The sequence below is a fragment of the Erpetoichthys calabaricus genome, chromosome 2, assembly GCF_900747795.2.
Source record: "Erpetoichthys calabaricus chromosome 2, fErpCal1.3, whole genome shotgun sequence".
In the NCBI taxonomy this organism is placed as follows: domain Eukaryota; kingdom Metazoa; phylum Chordata; class Cladistia; order Polypteriformes; family Polypteridae; genus Erpetoichthys; species Erpetoichthys calabaricus.
The window spans coordinates 332,479,690-332,505,027 of record NC_041395.2 but is presented as its reverse complement, the minus strand read 5'-3'; the positions used below and the strand labels follow the sequence as shown (position 1 = coordinate 332,505,027).

The following is a 25,338-nucleotide window of genomic DNA, read 5'->3' as shown; positions in this document are numbered from 1 at the left end:
CAATAAATGTGTGTTTGGGTTTGGACCATCAATGTCTGCCTGTCTGTGTCCGGGCTGCTTACCACAGTGCCTTTCTTAATCTTGGCATCACTGATACAGGAACATTTATTTTTCAAGTACATGAGTCCAGCTTGTGTTTTATCCATTACTTTAGGAAAGTTTTTCATAAGTCCAAATTTGAAATGCACAGGAGGAAGGTCAACATGTGGACTGTTTATCACATTTTTCTTTCCTGGAACAATTGAGGCACATTTTGTCCACTGTTTCTGACCTTCGTGGTGGTTCTTGTCCACTCTGTTCCACTCAAACAAAAAACAACAGGATCTGGTATAAGCAAGCTGCAAGCCAAGCAGAAGTGCAATCATCTTCAGATCTAAAAAGTAACTTTGTGTTCTCTTACGACTCCTTCATTTTAGAATGTGCTCTGAGATACAAAAGGAAATGAATTTCATTATGGAGAAGGACAGCTTTCAAGCTGACTTTTGAGGAGTCAATGAACAAGGCACAGCTGATCCACCTTGTATTCTTTCACCTTGAGTTTGTATATTTAAATTTAATAAATATGTAATGTAATAGTGAATAATATCTGAAAAATATTTATCCATCCATCCATTTTCCAGCCCGCTGAATCCGAACACAGGGTCACGGGGGTCTGCTGGAGCCAATCCCAGCCAACACAGGGCACAAGGCAGGAAACAATCCTGGGCAGGGTGCCAACCCACCGCAGAAAATATTTATTTATATATATATATAGTATATATATATATATATATATATATAAAATCATAAGCCTAAAAGTGCAATGATTTTATGTCACATTTTTTGTCATGCTTTAAATCAGGCTTATTTTAAAACCTACATATATATGCTTGGTATCATTCTTTTCAGAATTTATCGAACTTTAATGTGAGGTTGTTAGATTTTTCAGATTCTTATTCTGTTTTTAAATTATAAACTAAAAAATATCAAGAACTCGCATCCCGCGAGACGAGATTTAACTACGCCCGGGGCTGGAAATAAAAGATAAAGAGTAGGAAGGCTGCTGGACAGGCTTTTAAATGTGCGAAGCGCCTCGTGAGATGCAGATCACACGGCAGCAGCAGCAGCTGATCGAGCAAAGAGGAGGTAAAACAACAAACTATATTTGTTTCCCATTGTATCACCGTTTAAGATGGGGTTTGGGAGGAGCGACTGCGTCTCCTTGGGGTGCGTTCAGCCCCCCACTTCATAGTGTGAGTGGCAGAGACGTGAAGTGGCTGGCACGTAGCCCAGGTCTTGGCTAGCAAAGCGAGCAGTGAGCAAACCCCCTAGTTTATTAATGGTTCTATTCAATAAAGGTGCGCACAAAAAGGCGAGCTTCAAAAGGGCAACCTCAAGTTGGTGCGGCGAATAAAGGCAAACGCAACAAAATTATTACAGAAAATTTATTAGATAAAGGCAATGATTGAACGTATAAAAAGGCGAAAGCAAGAATAATAAAACATTTGCTCAATTGAGGTCGCCCTTTTGAAGCTCGCCTTTTTGTGCGCGCCCTTATTGAAGGATACAGTTTATTAATATCTTTATACTGCAGTGACACTAATGATGAGAGAAACAAATCTGACTTCATATCTGGATTCAGCCTTATCATGTATGATTAGAGCAACCATCACAGTCTTTGGGACAAAATCGTTGTTGTCCAGTGTATTTAGAATGAATCAAAAGGAACCTGATGATTTGACCCAGAACAAGGTACTAAATTTGTAAGTGGCGCGGGATGTGCTGTAGAAATGAGGACGTAATGCTATGTATTAGTTACTGGACTAAGATGGTTTGCACAGTTAAAGGTGCTGACCCTGAAACTTGTCAATTATAAGCAGCAATTGAATAATAAATGTAATGTATAAATAAACCAAGAAAAAGACACAAGCTTCCTCGTCATCCTAGGTATGGCAGTTTCAAGGAGCACAGCAAAGAACCACAAGCAGGCAGCTGGCTCTCTTTAGCCCTCTCGATTGGCTGCACTTGGAAGCATTTGTATCAGTTGCCAGTAATGACTCTGGAACCTGTTTCACCTCTCAGCTCGGCCTCCGCACCACACAGGGCAGTTTACTTATCTATTAACTCCTGGCTTTCCTTAAAGAGCTTTAGATGATCAGCAAATTCCCTTCCCCTTTCCTCTGTTAGCTCCTTTTTCTTCTCCTTGTTTGAAGCAGGGAAAAGAACAGGAAATAAAAACACAGCGGCTTGGACCAATGTGTTAAAACTTATTTTCTGGCTTTGCGTCAGCACTGAACCACTAAGTAGGTGTGAAGATACCCAAACATGGAAACATGAAATGACTCGGCGTGGTGCTGAAGAAGACTGCTTCTGGTGAATTTTCAATAGTATTGAGAAAAAAAATCAGATTTGCTTTAAAATGCTGGCACTTTAAGTGTAGTATTATTGCCTGGTAATTATGAAGCAACAACACTGTGTGTGTGGCACAGCACAGTAATTACAGTATACAGTGATGATGCTGTTATTGGTGAGTGATTATATAATTACTTTGCATTAAACGCATGCTGTGTGCCATGTGGTTGGCACAAAGGTCATTGTCTGTGTGGAGATGGCATGTTCTCCTTTTTGTCTCTTTGAATTCCTCTACTGGATTCAAAGACTTACCACATCTCAAATACATGCATTTTAGGCTAATTGGCAACTCCTGATTGGCCTTGTATGACTGAGTGGGCCTTGCACCCGACTGGCGCCCAGTGCAGGGTGGTTCTTATCTTGAGCCTGCTTTTTCTAGGATGGGCTTCAGGCAAAGTTTACACCAATTTGAATTTAGGAATGTTATGTTAAGCGTGGGGGCGGCACAGTGGAGCAGTGGTAGTTCTGCTGCCTCGCAGTTAAGGTTCGCTTCCCGGGTCCTCCCTGCGTGGAGTTTGCATGAAATCCCCGTGTTTCTCCCGTGTTCTCCGGTTTCCTCCCACAGTCCAAAGACATGCAGGTTAGGTGGATTGGTGATTCTAAATTGGCCCTAGTGTGTGCTTGGTGTGTGGGTGTGTTTGTGTGTGTCCTGCGGTGGGTTGGCACCCTGCCCAGGATTGGTTCCCTGCCTTGTGCCCTGTGTTGGCTGGGATTGGCTCCAGCAGATCCCCGTGACCCTGTGTTTGGATTCAGCGGGTTGGAAAATGGATGGATGGATGTCAAGCGTGTGTTTGTGTGTGTTCCTATTGTTTGATTGGTACAAGAATTTTGACTTTGGTATTGATACCAGCTCTCGGACCTCAATACTGATACCAGAACAGTTCTAAAGCAATTAACAGATAACTCCAGAATCCCCCCGTGTTACTTCAGCCTTCCTGGTGTGCTGCTCAATTACGCACCTCCATGGTAAGTACACTTTTCTGCCACTTCTCTCTTGAAGCATCCAGTGTGCATCGAAACAAGGGGGCAGCTCCTTTTGGGGGGTAAAGTATAAGGCCTCCAGCACATCAAAGCACGTTTTTCACCCTGTAGTCCACTATGCATCTCTTGTGTGTGGAGGGGGCAGCTGCTTGCTGCTTGTCTTGATCGGCACTACTCGTGTTTTCTAACGTTTCTTCTCATAGCTTATTTCAAACTGAATAAGCTTGTTTTGCCTGAACATTTACAAAATGTTGGTGTCCACAACTCACATTTTGCATTAAAACATCACAAAAAAATATTTAGTTCACCTGCAAGTGCATTTTGTATGTCTGTATGCATTTTCTAGTATATCTCACACTATTGAATTAAAACACGAATGCTGTCAAAACAAAACAATGCAATGCCAAACACACAGATATGACTTATTCATTTGTCATTTTGTCACATGTCACTGTGTCACTTTATTCACAGGTCCAGTTGCTTGTGTGATGTGTTATTTAGTTAGTCAGATGACTGGCACTGAGGTGTCCGGTGGAGTGGAGCCCCTGAGGTTCACTCTTCTGGAGTCATTTAAATGTCCGTCTGTCAGTCTTGTTCTGAAATTTGATTTCATGACATTCAGAGGTATGGAGATCCAAACAAAGCAGACATTTTCAGAGCTGCTTGGTGAAGATTCTTATAGTTATGTGGCTCTACTAAGCTCCAGAAATGCTGAGACTTTGAGACTTTAACTGCACATTATTTTGAAGGTTTACTAATATATAATATATAAAATCCAATGTCTCTCTGTCTGTATGTCTGTCCATTTTTCACGAGAGAACTACTTAACTGATTTAGATCAGGTTTTTTTCTATAATTTGCTTGAACATTCCGGATGATTTTGCGACTTCTCTCAACTATGTATCATAGTTCCTTGCAGTACCGATTTATGTGCGTGAACCCAAGAAACACACAGTGGGCCGATGGGAGGGGACGCTCTCCTCATTCACTCGCCAGCTTCGGGGCATGTTTCTTATCTCCGCTTAGCTAGCGAACGAGAGAACAACTGAATTCAACTTTGTTTGATATTTAAAATAAAGTGTTACTTAGGTCTTGATGATTTTGAGTCCGGATATTCTCTTAAGCGTATGCCACACTGAAAAGATAGATTGCAATTCAGATTGTGGATCGTGATGTGATTTTTTTTAAAGATCGCCCATCCATAATTTGACTCATCAAGTTTTCAAATTTATGTAGGATTCATTAACAATTTGGCGAGCTACTTGGAAAGGAGTGGTGAGCTACTGGTAGCTCGCAAGCAACGTGTTGGAGACTCCTGCATTATATGATGCATATCATAGATGAAAAAGGTATTATAGGATATTTGTGAAATTCACTATATAACATATATGAAGGGCACTATATAAACTGGCTATGGAAAAGCCCTACAAAGGTGTAGATAATGAAAGGCACTTTATAGGTAGGTAGGTAGATAGGTATGAAAAGCTCTATTGAACAAATAAATATGAAATGTACTGTATGATTGATATAAAGATTTGAAAGGAATTACTGTATGTAAGATCTGCGGTGAGCTGGAGCCTTGCCTGAGGTTTGTTTCCTGCCTTGCGTCCTGTGTTGGCTGGGATTGGCTCCAGCAGACCCCCGTGACCCTGTAGTTAGGATATAGCGGGTTGGATAATAGATAGATAGATAGATAGATAGATAGATAGATAGATAGATAGATAGATAGATAGATAGATAGATAGATAGATAGATAGATAGATAGATAGATAGATAGATAGATAGATAGATAGATAGATAGATACTTTATTAATCCCAAGGGGAAATTCACATACTCCAGCAGCAGCATACTGATACAATAAACAATATTAAATTAAAGATTGATAATAATGCAGGAAAAAAAACAGACAATAACTATGTATAATGTTAAATGTTAACGTTTACCCCCCTGGGTGGAATTGAAGAGTCGCATAGATTGGGGGAGGAACGATCTTCTCAGTCTGTCAGTGGAGCAGGACGGTGACAGCAGTCTGTCGCTGAAGCTGCTCTTCTGTCTGGAGATGATACTGTTTAGTGGATGCAGTGGATACTCCATAATTGATAGGAGCCTGCTGAGCGCCCATCGCTCTGCCACAGATGTCAAGCTGTCCAGCTCCATGCCAACAATAGAGCCTGCCTTCCTCACCAGTTTGTCCAGGTGTGACTTAGAAGGTCTAAGTCTTTAGAGTCCTGGTGCTTCCCGTCTTGCTATATGGTTGTGTGACATGGACGCTATCCCAGTGACCTGAGATGAAGGCTGGACTCCTTTGGTACTGTGTCTCTCCAGAAAATCCTTGGGTACTGTTGGTTTGACTTTGTGTTGCTCATAGAGTCCCGAATGAAGCACATTACCTTCATTTTGAGGGAGCGTCAGTTACGGCACTACGGCTATGTAGTGTGTTTCCCCCGAGGGTGATCCAGCTCATAGGATCCTCATTGTTGGGGACCCAAGTTGCTGGATCAGGCCAAGGGATCGCCCACGTAACACCTGGCTACGGCAGAAAGAGGGTCATTTTCGGAGGGTGGGACTGGACTGCGTGTCTGCCTGGGGGGGTTGCCAACCGGGATTCTGAGTTGTTTCATCGTGTAGTGGGTGCAGCAACACACTGTACCAGTGCAGGCTCCCCAACTTGACTTGACTTGACATCCTATTACTGACACTCGTCTGTGGCAGCTGTGCAAGTAAGAACACACAACAATAAATTCAAACTTGTGCAATAACATGTTACACTGTTAGGCAGCCTGGGATGCACAGACTTTTTTTCCAGTCCAATTCAATTGAAGTTACTTTTCAATGTTTGCCTTTACTGCCTCAACATAACCTACTACTACTAATGACTTGAGAAATAAACAAATGCGATCTCCATGCAAACCTTCTTTTATCTCCCATCTCTTCACAGTTTTGATATAATTATTCCCCTCCATACACAGTTTAACCACAGTTCAACCAAAGGAATTACTGTATGTAAGATCTGCGGTGGGCTGGCGCCCTGCCCGAGGTTTGTTTCCTGCCTTGCGTCCTGTGTTGGCTGGGATTGGCTCCAGCAGACCCCCGTGACCCTGTAGATAGGATATAGCGATTTGGATAATGGATTGATGGATGGATGTATGATAGATAGATAGATAGATAGATAGATAGATAGATAGATAGATAGATAGATAGATAGATAGATAGATAGATAGATAGATAGATAGATAGATAGATAGATAGATAGATAATAATAATAATTCTTTGCATTTATATAGCGCTTTTCTCATTACTCAAAGCGCTCAGCAATTGCAGGTTAAGGGCCTTGCTGAAGGGCCCAACAGAGCAGAGTACCTTTTGGCATTTACGGGATTCGAACCGGCAACCTTCCGATTGCCAGGGCATATCCCTAGCCTCAGAGCCACCACTCTGGGACAAGATACTTTACAGCCCAGTGGATATTGAGCTTCAGAAGTGCCTCCTAGCACACTGGTGGAATAAACTAAAGATGCTAAAGGATATTGTGTCATACAGGGGGTGACCAGAATTATTCATGATGACCACAATTTTTTTTTCTCTTTTACAGTCTCTAACAGTCCTATAATGCATTTGGTCTTCTTGAAGTTTTTTTCCGAGCATCTTGTATTCTCTGAGCTTGTGCTACATATTAGTAGTGGCCCATAATTCTTGGGAATGAGGGATGCTCATCTTGTACTCCATTTTGGGGGTACACTTTATATTTGCCCTCTGCTTGATATTATCCTACTGACCACTAAACTCCTAATAAAGTGTGTGACTAAATGAATATCTTTTCCTCATCTTCTCCACAGTCACAGAGACTTGAAGCCAGAGAATTTGTTGCTGGACGAGAAGAACAACATCAGAATAGCAGACTTCGGCATGGCTTCTCTCCAGGTTGGGGACAGCTTGTTGGAAACCAGCTGTGGGTGAGTTGAGCAACACAATTCTACCTTAACAAAGCAAAGCTGCTATGTATAAAGAAAAATGGCTAATTGAGGTGGAATTTGAAAAGTCAAAAGAATTTGTTTCAAAGTTAATGAGTTGGTCTTGAGTAACACCCCCTTGATCTGTCATGAGGATTTTACTTTGGCGCACTCTGCATACCAGTCAGCCTTAATTTTAACACATGGACTCTGTATTTTTTTTTTTTGATTGAATTTATTAAATGCAAGGAACATTTCGTTCAAAAAAGTAAAACTTAACAAAACTTAATTCAGTTCAACCTCCACACAAGAGAAAGACAGGAAGGCCAACAGCCAGAGTAAAACTTTTAAGAGTAGCAAAGAGGGAGGAGAATCCTATTCCCCCAGTGTAAAAGCTTAATCTAAAATATTACTGATCAGATCCTGTCAAGTTTTTAAAAAGTTCTGCACAGATCCTCTATTATTTCATATAATATTTAACATCAGTTACCTACTGACTTAAAAGAGGTGGGTTAGGATTCTTCCAATTAAGCAAGATACGTCTGGGTACTAGTAGTGTAATAAAGGCAATTCTAGTTTGTTTGTTCTTCTCCACTTTAAGTCCATCTGGGAGTCCACCAAACACAGCTGTGGGAGTGATTGTGTCACCAAGTAGACATTTAACATTTTTTTGTCCAGAATGATGTTAATTTGGTGAAGGCCCAAAACATGTGACCTAGCAATTGCAACGTTCACAGGATGGATCTCACCCTGGAAACATTTTGGACAATTTTAAACGAGATAGATGTTCTCAGTAAAGGATTTTAAGCTTGGCGCATATGCAGCTCGAGTGAATTCTGTGTGTCACTGCCTATCACTTCTTTTCCAACTGTGCTCTGTAATCTTTGAAAGGAAGGGACTTTAAAATATTTGTATATATTATAGAGATGCTGTCTGAGTCATCAAGAGTGATCAATATTTCTTCTGGAATAGAAAAGTGGTCCTTGCTCCCTGTGTTGGCTGGGATTGGCTCCAGCAGACCCCCCGTGACCCTGTAGTTAGGATATACTGTAGCGGGTTGGATAATGGATGGATGGATGGATAGAAAGGTGGTGATGGAGGTGAGGAAAATTGGGTAGATTTTGTTTAGTAAAGTTTCTGATTTGGAGTTAGCGTAAAAATTGTGTTGATGGGAACCTAAATTTTGAGTGTAATTGTTCATAGGATGCAAAGACATTATCTATGTGCAAATCTCTAAGTGATTTAATCCCATACTTTTCCAAACATTAAAAACTGTATAGGTTTGAGATGGCTGAAAAAGGTGGTTATCATGTAGAGGTGCTAAAGATTAAAGCTTCTCTATCTTGAAGTGCTTCCTGCATTGGTTCTATATTCTGAGTGAATGAAGGACAATTGGTTTCTTACAGTGGCGGACCGTGCATTTCACACCTAGGCCTTCAGTAGTGCTCCGTCTGAATCAAGCCGCCCCTCAAAAACTAATTTATGGTTATAAAAACCATCTTAATTTGCAGAAATACAGTATAAAGAGCCATTGCATCGCAGATAGATAACTCCTTTAGCCACGATAAATGCCTTTATTGAATAGACAAACCAGGGGTGAACAAGTTCCTTTCTACTGCAGCTACAGCCCGCGACACACATAAAAAACATCAATAATAACTCATAAACTTGCAATATTACTTAGGAAAATCACAACATTTTACTCACCAAAAATTCAGATTATTTGTAAACAAAATCCATCCTCCTCTCTTTCCTCAAAAATAGTTCAATTACCCTGTCGTACAGATTATCCGTGCGCTTCAGTTCCATCACGAAGTCCCTTTCTATCGCCATCGAAGCTAATGCTGAAAGTCGAACCTGCCCTGTCGTATTTCTGGCATAAGTTTTAATTCGCTTTAGGGCTGAAAATGTGCGCTCGACAGAAGCAGTGGACACGGGAATGCTCACCGCCAAACATTCCAATGTGTACAGCTGCCCCATGATGCTCTCATTCAGATTTTTATATTACACCATCCTATTCAATCAATGGGTCTGAATACGGTGACGTTGCCGTACGCCTGCTAGAGGGCCCTAGTGAAACCAACTCAAAATCTGATTGGTTGAAGCAACAGTTTAATCGACATTTATTTTGTGTTAGAGGGCCTGCAGAACGGATTGTGAAGGCCTCCGGGCAGACTTCTTTGACCCTGCCTGGCAACAAATGATGGCTGAAATGTGATTGGTTAAATGCTTTAATACGAAAATACATGTCTGGAAGCAGCACAGCCGTCGGAAAAGCTATGAAAGGAAGCGGACAGACTATTTGGAATTATTTAATAAGTATTCATGGACAAAATATAATTAACATCAGTTTGTGATTCAGATATTTTTTTAGGCCAGCAGAGAAGGCCTTGAAGGCCCTGACGGCCCGCCACTGGGTTCTTAGTATATTGGCGATAACTGGTATTTATTGGGGCACAAAGCAAGGAATATAAAGAAGTACTGCAGGATTTTATTTCTATTGCAGACCAAGCCTGTGTATGTTTATCTGTTTGTGTCAATGTCCCGGTTTTTATAGCTTGTATATTTGCCGCCCAATAATAAATTTGAAAGTTAGGTAGAGCCATGCCACCTTCTGCTTTAAGTCATCGTAGGGTCACCAAGCACTTGGCATTTGGAATTTGAAGCCATTGCTTTTCTGTCAGCGGTAGACTCCAATGGTTCAACTATTTCAATGCGAGTTGTGAATGATTGCTTAATGTCTTCAAGCTGAGCACCAAGTGCTCTAAATTTATTCTCAAACTTACTCGCATTTCCTTTATTTTTTCCTGAATTTCTCTAGCATGCCTTTAAAAGTTGCCTCAAAAGGATTACTTAAACGTGTCTCCTGTCTTTATTATCCTGAACCAGTTTCTTGTTTGTCTTGGTTATATCATTTATGTCTTTCCTTATAACCTTTATGTCCCCGCTGAGAGCAGTAGTTATTATGGTAATCATTGTGATGATTGTTACCTTCACTTCGGACTGTTCGTTTCGTTCTTCTCCGTGCTCCACAGGCAGATTAGGAAGCCGAGTTGGAGTCAGTGCCATTGACTCGCGTGGGGTAGTTGACAGCAGGGATAGTAAGGCCATGCTCCGTTCCATTGTACAGTACCTTCTGTAACTGATGAGTTCTCTGGGCCCGACTCACTTGCAGTTTCGCTCTCGGCTGGAGCCAATGTTGCAGCGTCAAGTCCCTGGAGATCTATTCTTTTGCCTGTCTGTTCCAGGTCAGTCTCTGGAAGGCCGTACCTGGAACTTGAGGCCTGTTTAGACTTAGATGAAGCTTTAGCTGTCTTTTCTATTTCTTTCTGAGCCCTTTTTCTGGTACTCATGCCTGTATATACTTGCATTTACTTGAATTAAAGTCCCTCGGGTTCAGTAAATACAGGATACCTCGGGATGATAGTAAAAAAAGGTAAAATAACACCACTGCTAACAGTGTTCTGCCTCAGACGTTCATGACCCGAAACAGAGAAGACTAAAGAATTGGTTCTGTATTCTTGACTGCCTGATCTGCCCTTGTGTTGTTGTTACCGAAAAAAATCTGTGTTCGTATAATTCAAAAGAATATAGAGGGTAGGATCAGAGTAAATGGATCAACTATTTTCTTTTTTTTTTATTTTATTGATTTTATTGTCATCATTCCATAAAAATAGATCAATTTTTACAAAAAATAGGATTGAAAAAAAGTCAACCCCCATCCCTGAGAAAGAGAGCGTGGCCAGCAGAGTAAAACTTAAAGCTAGTAAAAATAAGTAAATTGATGAGTTTAATAGGCGGCTCAAGATAAATGGAAAAGAAAAAGAAATGGGAAGAGAATCTACTTCCTCAGAGTTTATTCTAAAATATTATTGATGAGATCCTGCCAGGTTTTGAAAAAGTTCTGCACAGATTCTCTAAGTGAGAATTTGATTTTTTCTCAATTTCAAATAATATAAAACATCAGTTACCCATTGACTTAAAAGAGGAGAGTTAGGATTCTTCCACTTTAGCAAAATAAGTCTGCGTGCCAATAGTGAAGTGAAGGCGATCACAGTTTGTTTGTCCTTCTCCACTTTAAGCCCATCTGTGAGACCACCAAACACAGCTGTTAGTGGGTTAGGAGGGATTGTGACTCCAAGGCTGTCTGAAAGGCACTTCAAAATTTTGGTCCAGAATGATGTTAATTTGGTGCAGGCCCAAAACATGTGACCCAGTGAGGCTGGAGCTCGATTGCAATGTTCACAGGTTGGATCTTGCCCTGGCAACATTTTGGACAGTTTTAAGCGAGACAGATGTGCTCGATATATAATTTTGAGTTGAATAATTGTATGCTTTGTGCATATGGAGCTCGAGTGAATTCTCTGCATTCCTGCCTTCCACTCCTTTTCTGAGATGTTGAGTGAGAGATCCTTTTCCCACTGTCCTCTTGGATCTTTGAAAGGAAGGGAGTGTAAAATAATCTATACTAATAAAAGGCAAAGCCCTCACTGACTGACTGACTCACTGACTGACTGACGCACTCATCACTAATTGTCCAACTTCCCGTATAGGTAGAAGGCTGAAATTTGGCAGGCTCATTCCTTACAGCTTACTTACAAAAGTTAGGCAGGTTTCATTTCGAAATTCTACGTGTAATGGTCATAACTGGAACCTGTTTTTTGTCCATATACTCTAATGGAGGAGGTGGAGTCACGTATCGCGTCATCACGTATTACGCCTCCTACGTAATCACGTGAAGTGAAAACAAGGAAGACATTTACAGCACGAGTCAAGCGCGGGAACGAAGGTAAATGACGTTAATTGTTGAGTGTCTTTTAATACTGTGTAATTGTTGAGTGTCTTTTAATACTGTGTAAGCATACATATTAACAGATGTGCAATTAAACGTGTGCATTTACGGGGTGATTTCTCAGGCTTAAAGCTCGAAGAGATCACTCGAGTGAAGGCAGCTTCACAAAAAAACAGATCCTTAACAAACTGTTATTGGTATATTTTACCTCAATTTTAAAAGGTTTTCTTTTCTTCTTAATAAAAATTTAAAAGCAGAACTTCGCCGGTGCGAACCGCGGGGATTTGAGCGAGTGACGCATACAGACATATTCATGAGTGCAGGTACTTCGGAAAGAAAGCACCGTGTAAACCTAAAGTTTAAATTAAGTTCATAGACCTACAAAAGGTTGCCATTGATTTCAGGCAAGATTGCTTTTCTCCTGTATAACTATACGTTGCATTCTCAAGAGTGTGCTTGCACGGCTTGGTCATATTACAACCGGAGTGCTGAACTGACAAACTGGTATACAAACAGAACAATCGTAAAAACAGAATTAAATAAAAAGGATGCTTCCGTTGGCGAAGCAACGAAAAAGGAAGACCTTATATGACGTTCGTTTATAAAACAGCGGAGAGGCTGTGTGAAGTCAGCTACACAAAAAAACAGATCCTTAACAAATTGTTAGTGGTATATTTTACCTCAATTTAAAAAGGTTTTCTTTTCTTCTTAATAAAAATTTAAAAGCAGTACTTCGCCGGTGCCAAGCGCGGGGATTTCAGCGACTGACACATACAGATATATTCATGAGTGCAGGTACTATGGAAACAGAGCACCGTGTAAACCTAAAGTTTAAATTAAGTTCATAGACCTACAAAAGGTTGCCATTCATTTGAGGCAAGATTGCTTTTCTCCTGTATAACTATACGTTGCATTCTTAACAGTAAGCTTGCACGGCTTGGTCATATTCCAACCGGAGTGCTGAACTGACAATAGATAGATAGATAGATAGATAGATAGATAGATAGATAGATAGATAGATAGATAGATAGATAGATAGATAGATAGATAGATAGACAGACAGACAGACAGACAGACAGACAGACAGACAGACAGACAGACAGACCTCGAGAAGGAGCATATGCTAATATGGTAGTTTGTGTCATTGTTCTCCTGAATGGTTACATTCAATTGTCAGTTTAAAAATACTTGGGGGATTTTGTATTTGGCAGAGAGTGTGTATCGACTAGGAAGATCAGAACATCTATGTCAGCCTCCTCAGCAAGGCAAAGACGACTAGCATTAAAGACATCATTTTGCATATTCTACGGTCACATAGCCCACGACAGGCAGTAATCATTATACAGTATCATGTTTGGCTGATGCATTTATCCTGGATTACATGCTAGACTGGTTTCCATTATGGTTGCTTACATCCATGTTTTCAGTTGTAACACAGGGAAATTAATTGACTTGCTCAAGGTAATACTGTGAGGCAGTAGCTAAATTATCAACCTTGTGATTACAGTTAAAATTCCATTCCTGTAACTGCTCCTTAGGTGGACAGAGGAAGCAGTTCAGAGACACACTGTAGGCCTGCCTGACAAAGGGCGAGATCAGGGGTGCCCAATACCACGTTCGACCTGTAGATCGGAAAGGTAGTGCAGGTAGATCGCTTTGCATTCAAATTTTTTTTCTTTTTAAATGTTAGTCTATCATATATCCTCCCTGTGGCATTTGCCACTTGATTGACATACAGGGCGGCCAGTCTGAGATCTCTTTTCTTCTAACACACTGGTCATCCCGCACGCACGATCATACACGCGAGCTACTGCAAACCTCCGGCTATCTAAGTGATCTAGTTAGCCTTCCAATTTATATCGACTAAAGAAGGGATTTAAAAAAAATATTTGTTGGGTGGCGGAGGCGGGGGTGAGGGGGGGTTGTGGATATGGGCTGGATGTGGAATTGGAAGAGGATTTTTTCTTCTCTCACAATGTCACAATCGAAGTGCGTTTGTCTGATCTGTCAATCTATCATTGCTATTTCAAAGAAGGAAAATGTAGAAAGGCACTTTCGAACTGTTCATAAAAACTACGAAACTGACTTCCTTCTGAAAAGCGATCTGAGAAAGAGAAAGGAGAGGGAACTAAAATCACAGTTAACTCGTCTGAATTCAAAAGCAAAGGCAGACACACCGAAGCATTGTTCCGGGTGAGTCACTCGATCATTAAGCATAAGAAGTTCTTCCAAGATGGAGATATGATAAAAGAGGCCTTCGTTGAGGCAGATGGCTAGGGAGAAATTCCTGCTGAGATTTCGAGACCCCTTGCTGGAGAAAAAGGAGTTTCTCCTTGTCATTAAACATGCAGAATACAAGCAACTTAATAACGATCAATGGCCGATAGACTTGGCATTTTTTTTCCGATCTGACCAACATGTTGAATGAGCTTAATTTACAGCTGCAAGGAAAAGACAAAACCATGGTCAATATGATTAGCTCAGTTAATGCTTTCAAATGAAAAATGCAACATCTGTCCTCAAAGCTGCAGTGCCTTGATTTGGGGAACATCCAAAACCTCGCGTCAGAGCTGGAGACGCAATGGAAGGCGTGTGCGCAACTTGACAGCATATGCTACACAGAGCAGATTGAAAATTGCCTGTCAGACTTTGACAGACGATTTCAAGACTCAGCTTTACTTGAGCCAATCGCTACATTTAAGTGCTATCCATTTAGGGAAGATGTTGAGGGTTGCAACACTGTTTCACCTAAAACTCCTCTACAGTGGAGTCAGCCTTTTCCCCCACATGAAGATTATTACATCCAAATACTGTAGTGACCATAAATTTATTGAATTGTTATTGTGCTATAAGGGTTATTCAGTTATGCAAGGTATACGATAACATACATTTTATGTATAAAGTATACTCAGTATATACAGGTAGCCCCCAGGTTACGGACATCCGACCTACGACATACAAACGGGGCCGCAGCTGCGACGCATGCGCCTCAGTAACTGCCGCTCTGTCATCTTCGGCCCGGGGATGCTGAAAGTGGTGGCTGGACAGAGGCTGGAGGGGGTCAATTTCGCTGCTTGCGCAGTGTAGTGTCCGTCGGGCAGCTCCCGGCGGCAATCGGTTTCACTGCCCGCCCACCACACACGGCTGCCCCATTCGTTCTAGGTGGGCGGCTGGTAATACTGCAAGTGGTGACCCTGTTGTGGCTGAACGGAGGCCATTGAGGGGTGAACGGGGAGGTGGGGGGTAGCATTGTAGTGTGCCTCGAATGGCTGCGTGTTGAATGGGGATGGTGGTGCAGCGGGACACTGCAGGCAGCATACTGTAGTGGAGGTGACTGTGAGGTGGGCTGGTGATGAACCGCCCCTCGCTGCCCCCATTCATTCTCAATAGCAGGCTTACTGTTACACACATAGCAGGAAGTTGTTTCTTGTCAGTACAGGGTGGTCCAGATCTAATTCTGCAGATCCAGATCGTTTGGATGACTTTGATTTATTCGGGGACGATTCCAGTTCGGCGTGAAGACGATTCTTCGTGTCGTCAGTTCGCACACTTCTCGATGGTCTGGGATTTTTCAGGTGATTTTCTATGTAATAAACTGAATAAGTTATAGCGTAATGAAAATTGCATAATTAGATCTTGACCACCCTATACATCAGACGTGTTGACGACTGGTGCCTAATCTGCTCTGATAGCATGTATAGTGCTGTACAGAAGAGCTCATCTTAACCTTTTGTCTTTACCCTTCAAGAATGTCTGTAAAACACAAATCTGATGCAAGTGCTGGTGCTACAGTAAGGAAGAGAAAAACCATCACCATTGAAAATAAAGTAGAAATAATAAAAATGTCAGAAAGAGGTGGAAATCCATCATTCATTGGCAGAGCACTTGGTCACAGTCGGTCAACAATAACATTTATTAAAGTAATGTACCTGTTCCAACTTACATACAAATTCAACTTAAGTACAAACCTACAGTCCCCATCTCGTACGTAACCCGGGGAATGCCTGTATTAGAAATTTGTTAGTTTTCGCATACCCCTTGGGGTATACAGGAGCGGCATATGTTCAAGATTGTGAGACTGGTTACAGACAACCCACAGATCACCCCCAAAGACCTGCAAGAACATCTTGCTGCAGATGGTGTATCTGTACATCGTTCTACAATTCAGTGCAATTTGCACAAAGAACAGATGCTCTGTGTAAGAAAGGACAGAGCCGGTTATACTTTCTTAGAAGGCTGGCGTCCTTCAACATCTTCAATAAGATGCTGCAGATGTTCTATCAGACGGTTGTGGCGAGCGCCCTCTTCTACACAGTGGTGTGCTGGGGAGGCAGCATTAAGAAGAAAGACGCCTGACGCCTGGACAAACTGGTGAGGAAGGTAGGCTTTATTGTTGGCATGGAGCTGGACAGTTTGATATCTGTGGCAGAGCGACGGGCGCTCAGCAGGCTCCTATCAATTATGGAAAATCCACTGCATCCACTAAACAGGATCATCTCCAGACAGAGGAGCAGCTTCAGCGACAGACTGCTGTCACCGTCCTGCTCCACTGACAGACTGAGGAGATCGTTCCTCCACCATACTATGTGACTCTTCAATTCCACCCGGGGGGGTAATCATTAACATTATATAAAGTTATTGCCTATTTTTACCTGCATTATTATCAATGTTTAATTTAATATTGTTTTTTGTATCAGTAAGATGCTGCTGAAGTAAGTGAATTTCCCCTTGGGATTAATAAAGTATCTATCTATCTATCTATCTATCTATCTATCTATCTATCTATCTATCTATCTATCTATCTATCTATCTATCTATCTATCTATCTATCTATCTATCTATCTATCTATCTATCTATCTATCTATCTATCTATCTATCTATCTATCTATCTATCTATCTATCTATCTATCTATCTATCTGTATGGCAGGGTGATGAGAAAGAAGCCCTTTCTGCACTCACGCCACAAACAGAGTTGCTTGTTGTATACCAATGCTCATTTAGATGTGGGAACTAAAACTGTGGATCAGCGAGGTAGCAGCACTAGCTACCATGCCAGCTCTGACCCTTGGGGTCAGAGCGCATAGTCAGCCATTGTACAGCACCTCTGGAGCAATTACAGGTTAAGGGCCTTGCTCAAGGGCCCAGCAGAGTAGGATCTCTTTTTGGCAGTGTCAGGGATTCGAACTGGCAACCTTCGGGATACCAGCGCAGATCCTTAGCCTGTATATATATATATAGCATTTTTAATGTAAGTAGATCATTTCGACCTGGTCATTTTAAAAGTAGCTCGCAAGCCGAAAAAGTCTGGGCACCCCTGGGCTAGATCATTATCATCATTAGCAGGGAGACCCTAGCCACAGACTGTCCCCTGTATCACTGCATGATTAGTTAAGCAACACATCATTTTATGAGTGACCGTGTCAATGATGAACCTGACAAAAGGCAGGAATGGAAGAAGAAAGGAGATCTGCAGAAAGGCTCCCAGATGGAACCTTTTTCTCTCACAACTCCAGGATCCATAGCTCAAGGTTTGCAGTCTTTGCCATCTAAGATCACAGAGATAAACTTGACAGGTGTCATCCTTATTTGAGGGGGTACTGAGCAAGTTTCTTTACTTATTACATTATCATGTTCCTCATGAACCTTGTTAAGACTCTTCTTCATTATTTGCTACATCTTGATGAAGCTTTTGCATAAGGTACGGTATGTTGTGTGGGTTCAGTGTGTTAATAATGTTTTACAAATTATTTTGTACAAAAATAATCTACAGTTAGCAAACTGAAACAAAACTGAAACCTAATGAGCTAACACGTCCATATTTTCAGGACCATTTCCTATACAGTATACTGTACAAATGTAAATAGATATAGATTCTAGAATGTTTGTCACTTTCAATGAAGGCAAGACTTTTGAGGATATGCAGCTTTGAAGTTGTACAGTTGAATTCCTAGCATTGTCTCCTGATGTGACCCTAAGCAAGTCTGTTAATTATGTCTGTTTAAGTCATGTTAAAAATATGGAAGTAGCAACTTAAACTAAGATTGTAAACAATGTGCACTATGGAAAAAATATCTTGTAGCTTCCTTGCCGCTAAGACATTGGACTTAAAGTTGAACGTTCTTGTTCAGACTCCCCAGTTCACGTTAGTCATTTGAATATGCATTCAATTCTGATTTTGTACAGTTGATCTGCTTGTTAACAGGCTAAATAATTTTGCTTAACAGTAAATTTTACCAATGTTAACCTTTTTTATTAAGACTTTTGAAACATTATATCATACTCGATATTCTATACCAAACAATTGGATTTGTCATGATGCATGCATTAAAGACACTATATTAAGTTGACTGGTTGTAAAAGGCCATATTGAAGGTACTTTATAAACCACCGAGGTCTTTTTCCTGCTCATAATATGAAAAAACCCAAAGTCGTGAGTGAAAGCTGGCACCACCATAAATCTCCCTGTTCGCTTTTTCCTCCTCCTCCTCTTTTATATTGGTTTCAATATTCTCATGTGAACACAGCCCTTTTCTTAACCAGTTAGTCAAACCACCTGACTTTCATTTCCCCCACTGCCCTTTTTTCTTTGCCTTTCAATCATCAGGCATTTGTGCTTGTGCCCCCCAAAGCACAGTAATGGAAAACAGACAAGGCCTCATTACTCACCAAGTGCCCCAGGCAAAAGCAGCTTCTAAAAGTCTTTCTCGAGGGGGCAATAAACCTTGAAGACTATTGGAGTCTTGGTGACAACACTAAAAGTGTACAAAGTAATTGCAGAGACTGAGTGCTGTTATCTTGCATTGGGGCAGGGACGAAAAAGTACTGGCCAGCATGGCCCCCTGGATGCTTTTGGTTCATATGTGGTATTCTACAAAACTGTAATACACAGCTTTAGAAAGCATTTTATTGATGGATGTTTATTGTAATAGAGCTGGCATGGTAGCTAGTGCTGCTACCTCGCTGATCCACAGTTTTAGTTCCCACATATAAATGAGCATTGACATACAAAAAAGTGACTCTGTTTGTGGCGTGAGTGCAGAAAGGACTTCTTTCTCATCACCCTGCCATACAGATGTTCTTTGTGCAAATTGCACTGAATTGTAGAACGATGTACAGACACACCATCTGCAGCAAGATGTTCTTGCAGGTCTTTGGAGGTGATCTGTGGGTTGTCTGTAACCAGTCTCACAATCCTGAACATATGCCGCTCCTGTATACCCCAAGGGGTATGCGAAACTAACAAATTCCTAATACAGGCATTCCCCAGGTTACGTACGAGATAGGGACTGTAGGTTTGTACTTAAGTTGAATTTGTATGTAAGTCGGAACAGGTACATTACTTTAATAAATGTTATTGTTGACCGTCTGTAACCAAGTGCTCTGCCAATGAATGATGGAGTTTCACCTCTTTCTGACCTTTTTATTATTTCTACTTTATTTTCAATGGTGATGGTTTTTCTCTTCCTTACTGTACCACCAGCACTTGCATCAGATTTGTGTTTCACAGACATTCTTGAAGGGTGAAGACAAAAGGTTGTAGAACGATGTCCAGATACACCATCTGCAGCAAGATGTTCTTGCAGGTCTTTGTAGGTGATCTGTGGGTTGTCTGTCACCATTCTCACAATCCTGCTCATATGCCGCTCCTGTATTTTTCTTGGCCTGCCAGACCTGCTGGGTTTAACAGCAACTGTGCCTGTGGCCTTCCATTTCTTGATTCCATTCCTTACAGTTACAGAAACTGACAGTTTAAACCTCTGAGATGGCTTTTTGTAGCCTTCCCCTAAACCAGGAGACTGAACAATCTTTGTTTTCAGATCTTTGGAGAGTTGCTTTGATGATCCCATGCTGTCACTCTTCAGAGGAGAGTCAAAGGGAAGGAAGCACAACTTGTAATTGACCACCTTAAATCCCTTTATATCTCATGATTGGACACACCTGTCTATGAAGTTCAAGGCTTAACAAGCTAATCCAACCAATTTGGTGTTGTAAGTAATCAGCATTGAGCAGTGACAGGCATTCAAATCAGCAAAATGACAAGGGGACCCACATTTATGCACAGCCAGTTTTTCACATTTGATTTAATTTCATACAACTAAATACTGCTTCACTAAAAATCTTTGTTCGGAAAACACCCCAGCACTCAGACGTTCCTAGAAAATGAAAGACAGACCACTGTTATCTTTTTTGTTGAAAGGAGAGTCAATTATTATGCAGGCTGAGAGGGGTTCCCAGACTTTTTCACATGACTGTATGACAGCACTCAGAGTTCAGTTTCTGTTATGCAAAGTGACCCACATGTTATAAAAACAGTTGCCCTGATTTACATGCCCTAATTCTAATACTGGGTGGGCTTTTATTCCACAAGATGTTAGGAGATTCCTTTGAGATTCTGTCGCTAACTGGATGTTTTTAGTCAACTCTAAAGACTTGTGCATGAAAATCCAAAGATATCAGCAGTTATAGAAATACTCAGACCAACCCAGTCTGGTACCCACAATCAATGTTCCCTCTAAGCTGAGCGCGTGAGCGATCGCTCACACGAATTCAGAGCGTCGCTCATACTTCCCGCACGATTGCTCATTCCGACGGTGTTGCTCGTACTTATCGCACGATCGCTCACTCCAACCGTCGGAGTTGGTGCTCATAAATTTTTGGCTTAAACAAAATGTCGCTCATAAACAATGTTTTTTGCACTCTGTATGCTACTCCTTAGAGGGAACATTGCCCACAATCATGCCACGGTTGAAATCTTTGAGATCACATTTTTTTCCCTGTTATGTTGTCTGATGTGAACGTGAACTCAGACTCCTGGCCCTGCCTTGCATGATTTTATACTTTGTGCTGCTGCCACATGATTGGCTGATTAGATAACTCAATAGATAAGCAGGTGTGCAAGTGTTCCTAATAATTTGTTCAGTGAGTTTATATTTTAGTACTGGAGTCAACCTCAATTCGCCACTATTTGCGAAAGTGAAACGGAAAAAAATGTCCAAAAATAAAGCTTTAATTCACAAAACACATAGGGAACAATTAAAGTTAGAAACACATTGTCTGCCCACTCTTAACTACAGTGAAGTTAGCCCTTCAGTAACCTGTGCAGCAATTATAAAACTACTACAGTGCCCTCAAGTTCAGGTTTCTTGTGTACCCACAATACAATGAAACCCTTACTTGCAAATGTCCTACTAAAACTAAAAAATGAATACAACATCATACTTTGAAGTAAAAGGTTAAAGAAACATTCATCAGGTCCACTCAAGCAGTTGTCAGTGTGAGTGGCTGTTTAGTAGCCGTATGACCTGATAATAAAAACTGTGTACTTGCTAATGGCCCAGGATTGACAAGGGAGAAAAATGGCAGGGCAGGATGTCTGAGGTTGCTAACAGTCCTGTTTGCCTTTCTAAGTCAATCTTGTGCAATATATAGTAGGAAGAGGAGTGATAGTAATATTCTGTGCCAACTTCACCATCCTCTGTAATGCCCTGTGTCCTTGGGCTGAGCGGGTGCTATACCAGGATGATCTACAGCAGGGGTGTCCAACTCCAGTGCTGGTGGGCCGCAGTGCCTGCAGGTTTTCATTCTAACCATCTTCTTCATTAGTGACCAGTTTTGGCTGCTAATTAACTTCTTTTGCCTTAGTTTTAATTAACTTGACTCAGACCCCTTAGTTGTTGTTTTTTCCTTAATTAGCAGCTGTAATACTAGGGGTCGCTGTTGCCTCGTGTAACCCACAGACAAACCATCCAGACACCAGGTAAAAGTACCAGAAATAATTTTAATTTCTTCTTTCTGATATTGTGCCACAGTAGACATCACAATCACCACCATAAACCACTCAATAAACAATAATTCAGTAATAATAATCATAATAAATCCTCCTCTCCACCCAGCAGCTCGGTCACACTTACAGGTGCTGGTCATAAAATTAGAATATCATGACAAAGTTGATTTATTTCAGTAATTCCATTCAAAAAGTGAAACGTGTATATTATATTCCTTCATTACACACAGACTGATGTATTTCAAATGTTTATTTCTTTTAATGTTGATGATTATAACTGACAACTAATAAAAGTCCCAAATTCAGTATCTCGGAAAATTAGAATATTGTGAAAAGGTTCAATATTGAAGACACCTGGTGCCACACTCTAATCAGCTAATTAACTCCAAACACCTGCAAAAGCCTTTAAATGGTCTCTCAGTCAAGTTCTGTAGGCTACACAATCATGGAGAAGACTGCTGACTTGACAGTTGTCCAAAAGACGACCATTGACACCTTGCACAAGGAGGGCAAGACACAAAAGGTCATTGCTAAAGAGGCTGGCTGTTCACAGAGCTCTGTGTCCAAGCACATTAATAGAGAGGCGAAGGGAAGGACAAGATGTGGTAGAAAAAAGTGGACAAGCAATAGGGATAACCGCACCCTGGAGAGGATTGTGAAACAAAAGCCATTCAAAAATGTGGGGGAGATTCACAAAGAGTGGACTGCAGCTGGAGTCAGTGCTTCAAGAACCACCACACACAGACGTATGCAAGACATGGGTTTCAGCTGTCACATTCCTTGTGTCAAGCCACTCTTGAACAAGAGACGGCGTCAGAAGCGTCTCACCTTTGGACTGCTGCTGAGTGGTCCAAAGTTTATGTTCTCTGATGAAAGTAAATTTAGCATTTCCTTTGGAAATCAAGGTCCCAGAGCCTGGAGGAAGAGAGGAGAGGCACAGAATCCACGTTGCTTGAGGTCCAGTGTAAAGTTTCCACAGTCAGTGATGGTTTGGGGTGCAATGTCATCTGCTGGTGTTGGTCCATTGTGTTTTCTGAGGTCCAAGGTCAACGCAGCCGTCTACCAGGAAGTTTTAGAGCACTTCATGCTTCTTGCTGCTGACGAACTTTATGGAGATGCAGATTTCATTTTCCAACAGGACTTGGCACCTGCACACAGTGCCAAAGCTACCAGTACCTGGTTTAAGGACCATGGTATCCCTGTTCTTGATTGGCCAGCAAACTCACTTGACCTTAACCCCATTGAAAATCTATGGGGTATTGTGAAGAGGAAGATGCAATACGCCAGACCCAACAATTCAGAAGAGCTGAAGGCCACTATCAGAGCAACATGGGCTCTCATAACACCTGAGCAGTGCCACAGACTGATCGACTCCATGCCACGCCGCATTGCTGCAGTAATCCAGGCCAAAGGATCCCCAACTAAATATTGAGTGCTGTACATGCTCATACTTTTCATGTTCATACCTTTCAGTTGGCCAACATTTCTAAAAATCCTTTTTTTGCATTGGTCTTAATTGATATTCTAATTTTCCGAGATACTGAATTTGGGACTTTTATTAGTTGTCAGTTATAATCATCAACATTAAAAGAAATAAACATTTGAAATACATCAGTCTGTGTGTAATGAATGAATCTAATATACAAGTTTCGCTTTTTGAATGGAATTACTGAAATAAATCAACTTTGTCATGATATTCTAATTTTATGACCAGCACCTGTATACAGACACACATACACACACACACACATCCACAGGTATCAGAGGTTGATTTATCATCACCAGTTCTCCAAACCTGCATGTTCTTTAGACTGGGGAAGGAAACTGAACTAAATCCACGGGGTCCATGTGCATTCTCCACTCAGGTTACGTGACCCACCCAGTCTCATAGCTACGTGACAGCAATGCTACCTACTGCTGCATCATAGTTTGTCTAATTTGCTGAAAAATGTATTTGCATTAGCTGTGGACTTAAACATCATTTATTTGTTTGAGACTTATTTTAGTGGTTTCCTCCCACAGTCCAAGGACATGCCAGTTAGGTGCATTGGCGATCCTAAATTTTCCCTAGTGTGTGGTTGGCTGGCACCCAGCCCGGGGTTTGTTTCCTGCCTTGCGCCCTGTGCTGACTAGGATCAGCTCCTGCAGACCCCCGTGGCCCTGTGTTAGGATATAGCGGGTTGGACAATGACTGACTAATTTTAGTAATATTAGGCCTTGTTTGGGGATGAGCGAAGGCCACTCCTTAAACTTTTCCAAATGTCAGTAAATCAAATGTGAATAATTCAAGTATGCATTCACTGAAGTTGTATTTTCTGTGTTCTTCTCTCGTGGTTTGAAAGTAAAGACGTCTCTGAAGAACATGGCCAAATTTTTATGGAGATTCGATCATGAATATTCAAAAAGGGCATTTTTATAAGCCAAGAATGGTTACTGGTGAGTGACAGCAAGTGTCTAAATTTGCGCCTAGTTTTAAATTGATTTATAAGGTGAACTTAGCCTTGGACCTGGCAGTTTTATAAAAATGCTTTTTGTGCATTTGGCAATGTTGCCTTCCTCGCGTAAAACAAAATCCTAGCAAAGTATTACACATGAGGACGTTGGTCTTTCCTGCAGTCATCTGAGACAGTAAAGACATTGATGAACCCTCTTGATAAGAACTGATTTGTGTTCTGCTCACTTAGTGTCATCAGTGATGCTGCCTCCAAGAAATGTAAAGCTGCTAAACCTCTTCTACGCGGTGGTGTGCTAGAGAGGCAGCATAAAGAAGAGGGACGTCTCACGCCTGGACAAACTGGTGAGGAAGTTAGGCTCTATTGTAGGCACAGAGCTGGACAGTTTGACATCTGTGGCAGAGCGACGGGCGCTGAGCAGACTCCTGTCAATCATGGAGAATCCACTGAACAGGATCATCTCCAGACAGAGGAGCAGCTTCAGCGACAGACTGCTGTCACCGTCCTGCTCCACTGACAGACTGAGGAGATCGCTCCTCCCCAACACTATGTGACTCTTCAATTCTACCCGGGGGGGTAAACGTTAACATTATACAAAGTTATTGTCTGTTTTTACCTGCATTTTTATTACTCTTTAATGTAATATTGTTTTTTGTATCAGTAAGCTGCTGCTGGAGTATGTGAATTTCCCCTTGGGATTAATAAAGTATCTATCTATCTATCTATCTATCTATCTATCTATCTATCTATCTATCTATCTATCTATCTATCTATCTATCTATCTATCTATCTATCTATTATATAGTGCCTTTCATATCTATCATTCTATCTATCTATTATATAGTGCCTTTCATATCTATCTATCTATCTATCTATCTATCTATCTATCTATCTATCTATCTATCTATCTATCTATCATATAGTGCCTTTCTATCTATCTATCTATCTATCTATCTATCTATCTATCTATCTATCTATCTATCT

General features: G+C 41.2%; 1 protein-coding gene across 19 annotated transcripts in view; it reads left to right on the top strand.

The window, feature by feature from the left end:
• The window catches only part of LOC114647337 (serine/threonine-protein kinase BRSK2), a 1,001,270-nt gene that overhangs the window by 708,081 nt on the left and 267,851 nt on the right, over nucleotides 1-25,338 (top strand). For all 19 annotated transcript variants that reach the window (XM_051923430.1, XM_051923431.1, XM_051923428.1 and 16 more), the window contains exon 5: nucleotides 7,210-7,326. In XM_051923430.1, the coding sequence (XP_051779390.1) occupies nucleotides 7,210-7,326 (117 nt within the window). The remainder of the gene's footprint in view (nucleotides 1-7,209; nucleotides 7,327-25,338) is intronic.